Source organism: Magnolia sinica, chromosome 13 (genome assembly GCF_029962835.1).
Source record: "Magnolia sinica isolate HGM2019 chromosome 13, MsV1, whole genome shotgun sequence".
Taxonomy (NCBI): Eukaryota; Viridiplantae; Streptophyta; class Magnoliopsida; order Magnoliales; family Magnoliaceae; genus Magnolia; species Magnolia sinica.
Window position 1 is genome coordinate 32,108,889 of NC_080585.1, and position 10,273 is coordinate 32,119,161.

Sequence of the window (10,273 nt, forward strand, 5' to 3'; positions counted from 1 at the left end):
AGGTCTGAAACACTTGGTACTGGTTGTCGGAATTAGGAGTGGTGCTTGGATGTCTTTATGTTTTGTTCATATATTTCGAGAGGGATACAAAGTTGTGGATGCCTTTGCTAATTGGCGATATGATACAAGGTTCAACAGTTTCTTCATTGATTCTTCCAGGCTGCTGGCCTCTCTCTCTCTCTCTCTCTCTCAGACAACTTTCGATATAATTTTCAAGTGTGATTGATGTCAATGACGATAATGGTGGCAACGGCCAAAAAGAAGACAACATTGGAGATGGCGTGAGTGGAGTGGTGTTGATGAGATGTGGACATCAAGGCTAAGGGACTTGGTATTGATGAAGGAGAGGGGGACGTTGATGTGAACTGAACATGGGTTCAAGTAAGTTGAGAAGGGAAATTGGTGGCTGCAGACTCTGCCAGAAGAATGCAACATGCTTTAAAGAGCTCCCAACCTTATATGTCAAGAACTTCCTGAAGGAGTGGTCAGAAGTGCAGTTTTTCGAGGTTTTTGGAAGATTTGAGAAGGCGTGACTTCGGACCACCGAGGTTGCTACTGGAGATAGCCCAAAATAAGGGGACCCCCAGTCCGTCTCTAGTGTGCTTAATGAAAAACCTGTTATTTGGATTAGTTCCCAACCCTCTGTATCAGTTGTGAAGGAGCCCTTGGATAACAGGTCGACGATAATTAGGGGGTGTTTGGCGCATGGTATTAGATGGGATTAGGTGGGATGGAATTGCATTTGGTCCCATGCCAATTCCACTCAATGTTTGGGAAGAATGGAAAAGCTTGGAATTAGATTACAAGAAATTGCATTGGGTCCCGTGCCAATTCCACTCAATGTTAGCAAGTTGTGTAGGTCCCACCATGACGTGTGGGCTATATCCACACCATCCACCCATTTTTCGAGATCATTGTAGAGCATGGGCCAAAAAATCAGGTAGATCAAAAGCTCAAGTGGACCCCACCATAGAAAGCAGCCAGGATTGAATACCTACCGTTGAAAACTTCTTTGGGGCCACACAAGTTTTGGATCTGCCTCATTTTTAGGCCATTGCCATAAAATGAGGTTACAAAACAAATGAACAGTTTGAATATAACACGTATGTGTTATTCTCAATAGTTTCAAATGATGGTGAGTATATCCATTCAATGTACCACCGTATTACAAAAATAGCATGGTATTAAGCTTATCCCATGATAACAAGGGACAATCCCTGCCACATGTAATGATTACGTTTTTTTTAATCCCATCCCACCTAATCCTTCCCAATACCATGCGCCAAACACCCCCTTAGGGGTTTTGCTCTTGTGCATTTAGAGAAGGTAGAGGAGGCAAGTATTGCAATTGCTACTCAGAATGGTTGCTGGTTCAGAGGTAGGAAGCTATTAGTGTAAAAGGCAAAGTACGGCAGGAGGTGGTGAACCAAGCGTCTTCTCAAAAGGAGACAAGGAGAGAAAAGGGTTCTTTAGAATTGGAGAAGAGAGATGGTTGAGATGTTGTTAGGGTTAGTAATTGGGGGATTTGTTGGGGATTCGTGAGTCCTTTTGAGGTGTGGTAGCTGAGAGGTCTGCCATCATGGCCATGAGAGAAGGTTCTATGGAAGGAGGAGATGAGAGAAGAGGGGTGGCAATAATCAAGCAGAAGCAATGTGGGTGTGGAGGTAAATGATGAAAGACCTAGAGGTGAGGATTCACCCAAAGGTATAGGAGAACACCTGGAAGGTACTCCAATGGAGTCTAGTAGTGGCACTAAGGGCTGACGCATCAGTTGTGGAGGTGGGTGAGTGGTTAGCAACTTGTTGTGGTTTGGAAGAGCACAATTGAGTTATCAATCACCTAAGCGAGTCCAAGATATGGTTCTCACTCCGGCCTCTGGCAAACTTCGACCCGATTCTTGCCGGCAATATATTCAAGGATGGTCTTATTGTCTTAATTAGCAAATGGGTTGAAAGGTCGGTGTTCGAAGAGGAGGATGTCTAGTTTCAAGTGTAGGCCCTTGGAATTTTGGATTCAATGTGTATTCATGGTAGCAGGTTCTTGTTTAGGGAGGTGATCGCCATCAATATAGATACAGACGGGTGCAATGAGCTTGGAGCTGCTAGAATCTATGATAGGAAGAAACAATTGTTGGTGCCGAAGAGAATTCCCATCATTTCGGATAGGATAGGTTGTTTGTGAGGGTGGTGCAGGAATCGAGAGGTGGCAAAATAAGTCAATGGCATGCTAGCTAACTGGCTGGTGCTAAAAATGTGCAGGGGGTTGGTGGTGGAGCTACAATGGAGGAAGACAAAGCACGACTTTTTTGCTTTTGCAAACTACAGAAAGAGGGCATGGACACATGCAAGGTGCAGATTGGATCGCATAGAGTAGGTGGAGGGGCGGTGGGGGATTGCTTGTCACATATACCAGTAGCTATCGGGGTCGAACAAGGTGTGATGCATGTCCTAAACTAGGGTTGGTGGCAATGCTAAAGAGTGAACCACATGTCTGAGGTGATGATAGCAATGGAAGAACAACAGCGAAGAGGATTGCCACGTGCCTAGGTTGAGGCAGTTGGTGTGAAAGCAGCTGCAGATGTGACACATCACCTGTCAACAGTCAGGGCTAGAAAATGGTCAAGGGCACGCGTTCGAGTCCTTGCTTGTGTGGAGTTAGACGTAAGCTATTATTGTGTGGAAGACTTAAGTAGCCCGGTTTTGTGTGAGCCTCTCTCTCTCTCTCCTTTATTCCACACGGCTAATGAACCTTCCTATTTTGATTGTCGTCCCAGCTCAGAAACTAGCAGCAGAGAGATGATGGATGCTCCGATGCAATCGCCAGCGAGCTTGCTTGATGCAGGACACATGATTTAATGCTAGCATGCAACGTGGAGATTATGTAAGAGTTCATAAAGTAATTCAATCAACAAAAGATGCTAACCTACCAATTAATTAAGAGTAAACAATAGGAAATAAAATTTGATTTAACTTAAATCATATGCTTGCATGCTAAGCAATCACATAAATCAATTAAAACTAGGACCGATGGAAGGATAGAACTTCCAATTTAGCATAGGCACATTCCACACTCAATGGACAGATTTGTAGGTTTTATGATTAGGTTAGGAAGGAGAAAAATCTGAAATTAGGAAAATTAGGGTTCATGGTAATTGAGGATTTGGAAATTAGGTTTTTAAAAATTGGGGAAACTAGAAAATTTAAGATTTAGGGTTTAGAAGGTTGTAATGGGAAGGAAAAGAGAAAGATAAAAGAAGAAGAATAATACATTTTGAAGAAAAAAGATGAAGGATGTAAGATGAAGAATACCTTGGGGAATCAACCATCAAACAAGTTTCTACCCTTCCACAATTTAATTGGAAAGGAGGGGTTTTTTTTTTTTTTTCAAAAAAACCCTAGAAAATAATGAAGAAAATTCCTTCACACAAGAGAGCCTCTCTCTCTCTCTCTCTCTCTCTCTCTCTCTCTCTCTCTCTCTCTCTCTCTCTCTCTCTCCTTTTCTTCTCAAACCTCCACTGTGGTTGGAACTCCACCCCCCGTGCTTTTATAATTAAAAATTTGAAATTAAATCCAGCATAATTACAACTGTGCCACTCACTTAAGGGAAGTAGCCTATCATCCAAAATAAGAAAACTAAAACATATTATCAATCTCAACCATCAAATAACTCCTAAAAATAACAAAAAACATAAAGAAAGCAAGATCAGATTCCAAGGGGTCCGGATCTAAAAAGATCCGGTGGTCCGATGGCCTAATCGACAAGATCTAACGGTCAGATCGATATGAAATAAAAATCCTATGACTAAAATGATCTCCTAAACAACCCACATGCATCATCCCAAGGTGAGGTTTTCCTGATGCACGTCCAATGCATGTGGGGTCTTCAAAATGGCCCGATGGGTCCCATCTAAAACTTGTCACCCATCTACAAAGAAAGCTGCGCTGATGTCAGTGGTTGTCTCCGTCTCTGGTACATCCGAGTAGGTCCTCTAATGTCCCCATCATTGCTCCCCTCATCCATGTGGCCCATGCTTGGGGGTAGACAAGCCTATGAGATGGAGGCCCCAAGCTCAAGCACTCTCTTTCTAGACAAGAGTTTGGGACCTATGGTGATTTTTGACAAGGGCTAGGATGATCAACTATTATGCATGGAAATCGAAGATTGCAGATCTGCTCGAGGAGAAATGTTTCTTGATGCTCTGTCTATATGGGTGCTACAATCTAGCGGCAAACTGCTATTGAATGCTCTGGCTATTCTCTTGCAAACATCGGTTGATTTCAGAGAGGAGCTTGGGAGGGGTAAGAAAATGGTGCAGAGCAAATTTGCATCTCCAATTCGGGGCAAGAGGGGTCACATCTATGTAGTGAGGGGAATCCAATGAATTGAAGCAATTGGCCAAGTAGATAAGATGGTCGGTGCGTCTCTTGAGGAGTGTGAGGAAGACTTTATTCCATTGTTTCAATTTCCTTATCCTATTGTTTTAATTTGTGGAAGAAAGGCGAAATAAAAAAAATGATCTCAGATGGCCTCTGAGGTATAGAATAATAGAGTAGGAAAGGGGTGGATACAGCTAGAAGGTTGGTGTCTACTGTTAACTACGGGAGGGGTTTCTTCCAGAACCAAGGAAAAGCGCAGGAGGATAGAGATGTGATCAAATGAAGCTGATCAATTGGAAAGTAAAGGGTCTGGGCTACCCACAAAAGAGGCTCCAAATCAGAAAAGAAAAACAATGCCCAGTCGAAAAGTTAGGCCAAAGAAAAAGAATGCCCAGTCCAAAAGTTGGGTCGCCACGAAGTAAGGGCATCTGCAGCAACATCAGAACACGTGCGTTGGGTGAAAAGAAAAGGAAAATGATGCTTAATGCCGAAGTTAGGTCCACTCTAAGTCAGGGCGTCATAGCTACATCAGAACACAGCTGGGGGAAAAAAACAAAGAGCTAGTTGCTCAATAAAAGATATCCCATAATCCGGCAGTGAGTTTACCTCTGATCAAATGACAATCTATCCTCACATTAAATACCCATTTGATGTAAAGATTAGAAAGTCCTTTTACCTCCATAAAACAAGGATGCAGTTACGAAACGAAGCCAAGTTAAATTGAATTTTCTCTGTACAATATTAGGTAACTGTTTCTATGTTAAACCAAATTTGTAAGTTGTAACTAGTTGGTTAGTATGGTTACTGTGATTTGGAACTCTCTCTAGACCTATCAAACTCTTGCTAGTGTTGGATCCTCTATCATTAGGATTCTCTAACCGATCTTCATTTGAATAATTTCTCCTGCATATGATAGAATAAACATAACAAATTATTGCAAAGTGTTCCTAAATTCCTCAGCCTCTTTCTACTAACTCTCATAAGCAAGTGGCATACTTCTGAACTGAATTTGTTCTTGGGCAATAGGCTAAAAACTTGTTGCTTTGCTTCTCAAGTAATCCATCTCTTGAAAGAATCAAATCCAATTATTGTATTCTGCCAATATGGAAGTTTGGTTCATATAAGGTCTTTTAGTCCTAGCAGCTTCAATATTTTTAGCTGAATGCAAACTAAAAGTGAAATGAGGGAATGTTTGAGTCAGTCAAAATTCAGGAGTCATTTTTGAGCTTTTAGCCACTCAATTAATTTACAGAAAATTGCCTTCTACAAATCGTGCAACTGAAATCATGGATTGAAATTCAGGCACCTTAAAATCATTGCAACTGAAAGCCACTGCTGATATTAGTTCTTGCTTGCCTTCCAATTTCTAGGCTATCTTGTTTGCTTTGCCCAGCGCAGATAGCCCAAAAATTAGAGACCATGCAAAGACATTTCCTTTGGAATGATGGGATAGGCACTCACAGGTACCATCTGGTTGCATGGGATGGGATTCCATATGCAAACTGATGCAAATGGGCAGGCTAAGATGAATCTATGCAAGAGTGAAATCCTGGGGGTCCCATTTGGAGGTGGGGGAAGTTAAATCATTGACTGAATCTTTCGGCTGCCGAGCTAGGTCCTTCCCTTTGCCCTATCTTGTTGTTCCTCTCTTAATCAAAGAACCTGCTAAACACCTTTGGCATGTCATCATTTTGAAAATGGAGAGAAAATTGTCGCCATGGAAAGGGAGAGTTCTTTCTCTAGTAGAATTACCTTAATCAAGTTTGCTTTTTCAGGATCCTTACTCTTACTTGGGTGGTAGACTCTCTGGAGTTTCCACACCCGGTCAAGGGTTCGAGTATCCATAGGTGGTTAAATTCCACTAGCGTGAGTGTGTGGGGTGTGTGTGCGTGTGTAAAAAAGAAAAAGAAAAAGAAAAGAAAAGAAAACAAGAAAAAAGAAAAAAGAAAGTTTGTTTTTTCAAACCTCCCTCTTTATTTTATGTCCTTATTTCTCTGCCCTCAGTCAGCTCTTCTTAGAATCATTAAGCTGAGGAGAGACTTCCTCTGGCAAGGCTGAGCTCAAAACTGGAAGTTCCATCTCTTGAGTTGGAGGGGAGTCTGTGGAGATCTGCTATTACTGGCAAGTACGGGGTTTCCAATATGGGATGATGGATTAGGGAGGCTTCTCTCTATGGAGCCTCCTTTTGTTGGAAATGGATTGCTAGGATAGCTGGGGAAATTTTCAAGAGATCAAGTTTCCAGTGGGGAATGTGGAAAAGGTCCATTTCTAGGATGATATCTAGGTAGGGGAGTCCACCCTCAGATCTGAGTTCCCCTGTATTGCGTGTCTATGCTCAATCCAAAATATTCTGGTTATCAGGTGCTTCTCAGGTCAGGATCAAGGTGGTGTGTAGCTTCCCCCATGTCACCGTAATCTTTTGGACAATGAAATTGAGTTAACAAGACTCCTCTCTCATCTCAATATCCTCTGCCCCAATCCAGGTGAAAAATATTCATTGATTTGGTGGAGAGATCGGTCAAGAGGATTTTTAGTTCTTTCCTTAGCCCAATCCAGGTGAAAAATATGTGTTGATCTGGTGGAGAGATCGGTCGAGAGGATTTTTGGTTTGTTCCTCGAAGTGCTTTCTGTTCTCATGTCTAAAGCTAAAGGCAGTCCTACAGTCTATGTAGGGCAGTACAGAGCCCCTCTTAAAGGTTGTGGTGCTTGTGTGACTGGCAAGAAGGAATAGGGTTCTTATTGTTGATAATTTGCATAAAAGGGCGATCGTGCTATCGAACGTTTGCCTCCTTTGTCTGAAAATGAGGAATCGGTGGTGCACTTTTTTTTTTTTCTTCTTTTTCTTTTCTTTTGTTAACACACACTCACACCCACACATCAAAATGGGCACTCAAACCCATGACCTCAATGTTGAAACTCTTTGAGTCAACCACTGAGCCATGAGGAGGGACCCAGGAATCGGTGGAGCACATTCTCATACATTGTCCTTTCACAAAGGGGGTTTGGGATTGTATTCTCCTAGTTTTTAATGTGTTGTGGGTCATCCTGAAGCCTATGGAGGAGTTGTTCCTTTCGTGGCATGTAGGAGGTCCTCATTCTAAAGATAGGTTGAAGTGGTGGTTAGCTTAGCCTGTGGTTCTATGGTCTATTTAGTTGTAAAGGAATAGTCGGTGCTTTCAAAATAGCTGAGTCCTCAAATATTATTATTAGGAAAGCTTTATTGTTAATCCAAGATTGCGATGCCTAGCCCATTTGTAGCTGGGTTTTTAAGGTTTTTGGGCTTTCTCTTTGCTTCTTCTTTTCTTTTGCTGGTTTTTGCCTTCTAGCTTCATTAAGAAATTTATCAATTCTCAAAAAAAAAAAAGAAAAAAAGAAAAAAAAGTGAACATCGCTCTTTTATGTTAATAGTGGTGAGGATTGGATGCAGAGAAGCAATCGAGGTAAGGAGAATACATGAAAGTCAGATGTACTGTGTTTGACTGCAAGAGAATGGTGTGTTTTAGGAAGGTAATTGGCAAATCCTATCAATGATTCCCTCCATATTACTCTCTGGTTGGCAGATTGTGGAGCTATAAGGTTCTGTTGAAGATTAGAAACTCCACATGGCTGACCTGTATAGGAAAATTTTTAACGGTCGATCAGCTTCAGGGGAAAGGTTTGTTGCTGCCAAACAGATGGTATTATGTGTTGTGCTGCAGAAAAATCAGTGACTCGTCTTCTCATTCATTGTAGTGCAGCAAGGGAAACATAGTTGGCGGTTCTCAGGAAATTCAGCATGTGCTGGGTGTTCCTGAAGCTGTCCCGCATCTTATTTGAGAGCTGGTCAGCGAGTGCATGGGGAGCCCATTGGAAGATGTCTGTGGCATGGAGTCTTCTTTGCTGTCATTTGGGGCATATGGAATGAGAAAAATAAGAGAATTTTTCAAGGGAAACAATTCCCAGTCTGTGGCATCCTTAGCAGAATCATTGGAGGCCTAGATTGGGCGACAGCCATCCAGCACTTTAGAGGATTCTCAAGGGGGATGATCATGCATAATTGGGGGAAATCTTGCTGTGTCTTTAAATGCCTTTGGGCCATGTGTCGGATGAGTTCAGTTTCAGGGCTGTGGTCTCATTCAGGAATTAAAGTCCTGTTTGTTACCATTTTATCTCAAATTGGGGTTTCTATGTAGTTTTCTTTGCTCTTGGAGCCTCGTATGTAGTTGGCTAGGGTAGCAAAGCATGTTGTATTTTATATTTTCCTATTCAATAAGGGATCGTCACCCATGAAAAAAGCTAAACACTCAAGATTACCAGGTTTAGCATGTTTAGACTTCAGCCACTAGAGTCGCCTGCCGATTCTAGACTAAATATGTTGCTAACGAATTGTGATTTCCTGTTTGTTAGTGTTTGTTGCCATTTCCTTTTTTATTCCTATTTTGATTATTTTCTATTCTTTTTCATACCAAATCTTGGAGTTTGCAACCCAAAATCTATGTTTGGGGGATCAATAGAAATTCAATGAGTTTTCCTTTTGCAGGAAGTTCTTGGGAGATCCGTAAATGGTACAACGTATGCAGGAATCCGGGCCCGAACGACAGGAGCTCCACAGAACCATTGGTAAGTAAGATCCTTCCTGACCAACGTTTCCTCAGGATGTGAATGAGGTACTGATGCATCCTTTTCGTACATGGTGTCATGAATCAGTAATCAAGTTCATTGAATGATGGGTCCCAATTGTATGGGGAATTCCTAAAATATTCCACATTGGAGGATCCTAGCGATTTAATCTTTGGCTTTTTTTTCTCTGGACCATGGCTGTGTTTTCCTTCATGACTATCTATTTTGTAATCCACTTATTTAAGGGTTAGGATCTTCTAATCTAGGAGAATTTGGGAGCATCCCCATCACCATGGGGCCCACCAAATAAATCGTCTGGATCACCGAACCAGTAGTGCCACTTGTATGGGTCACATCAAGACACTATTATATGTCCAGACCTTATAATTCCTCTACTTGTGTGGGCATGTTGAGTAAGTAGATAGAAATAACAAATTAGTGGTATCACAGGTTTGGACCAGCTGGTGACCCCAGGGGCGCTGGGATTGGAACCCCAGAAGCGATAAAGCTTGTTTGGTCTTGCCACAGAGAGATCATATATGACATGGGTCCTCTGCCTGAGGACTGGGAAGTCCCGCCATCCACTTGAATGTTTAAAACATACCCAAAAGGAGTAAATAAGGCGACCACAGTTCAGGTGAATTGGGTACTGTGGAGAATTTCAGTTGGTACTCTGTAATATTCAGGCAGCAGCAATCTATTCTGTATCTAATAATATCATAATCTGTGAGTGTTGTTTCACCCAAAAGGCTTATGCGATGATGCCTGTTCTCTATTTTCGATTTTCTTAATTATGCTGAACAAGACACCCAATGACTTTCTGATTTGGGAACAATTCAGTGACATGGCAAAAGTTGTCTAATGTTTGGATTGCGAATTATAATTGTAACGTACTGTAAGTGTAATCATCTCTATTTTACATCACTTGTTTAAACACGCAACTCAGCACGAAACAGGTAAAGGAATTTGTAATCATTACAATTTTACAATATTACGGTGGAATCCCCTATCTGAACATGCAAAACAGTATATTTTTTCTGTTGATTTGACATTTCAGTAGTGTAGAAGTACTATTATGATTTTACCACAGCTATCTAAACACAGATTTGTTGGTCAAATTACCTGCTTTTTAGTATTGTAATTTATAATAATTACACTTTTACAATACATTACAATTGCAATCTGCAATCCAAACAGGTCCTAAGGTAAAAGGAAGTGTTTTTTTTTTCAACACACGCACACACACCACCACACTCACGCCATGGTGGGATTTCACCACCAATGGGTACTCGAACCCT

At 41.6% G+C, this 10,273-nt stretch overlaps 1 protein-coding gene across 2 annotated transcripts in view; it reads left to right on the top strand.

Annotated features, from left to right (window-relative positions):
• LOC131223473 (delta-1-pyrroline-5-carboxylate dehydrogenase 12A1, mitochondrial) overlaps positions 1-9,748 on the top strand; it is a 91,581-nt gene extending 81,833 nt beyond the window's left edge. For both annotated transcript variants that reach the window (XM_058218901.1, XM_058218902.1), the window contains 2 exons: positions 8,896-8,975; positions 9,426-9,748. In XM_058218901.1, coding sequence (XP_058074884.1) covers positions 8,896-8,975; positions 9,426-9,564 — 219 coding nt within the window. In that variant the 3' untranslated portion in view covers positions 9,565-9,748. The remainder of the gene's footprint in view (positions 1-8,895; positions 8,976-9,425) is intronic.
• The last annotated feature ends 525 nt before the right edge of the window (positions 9,749-10,273 follow it).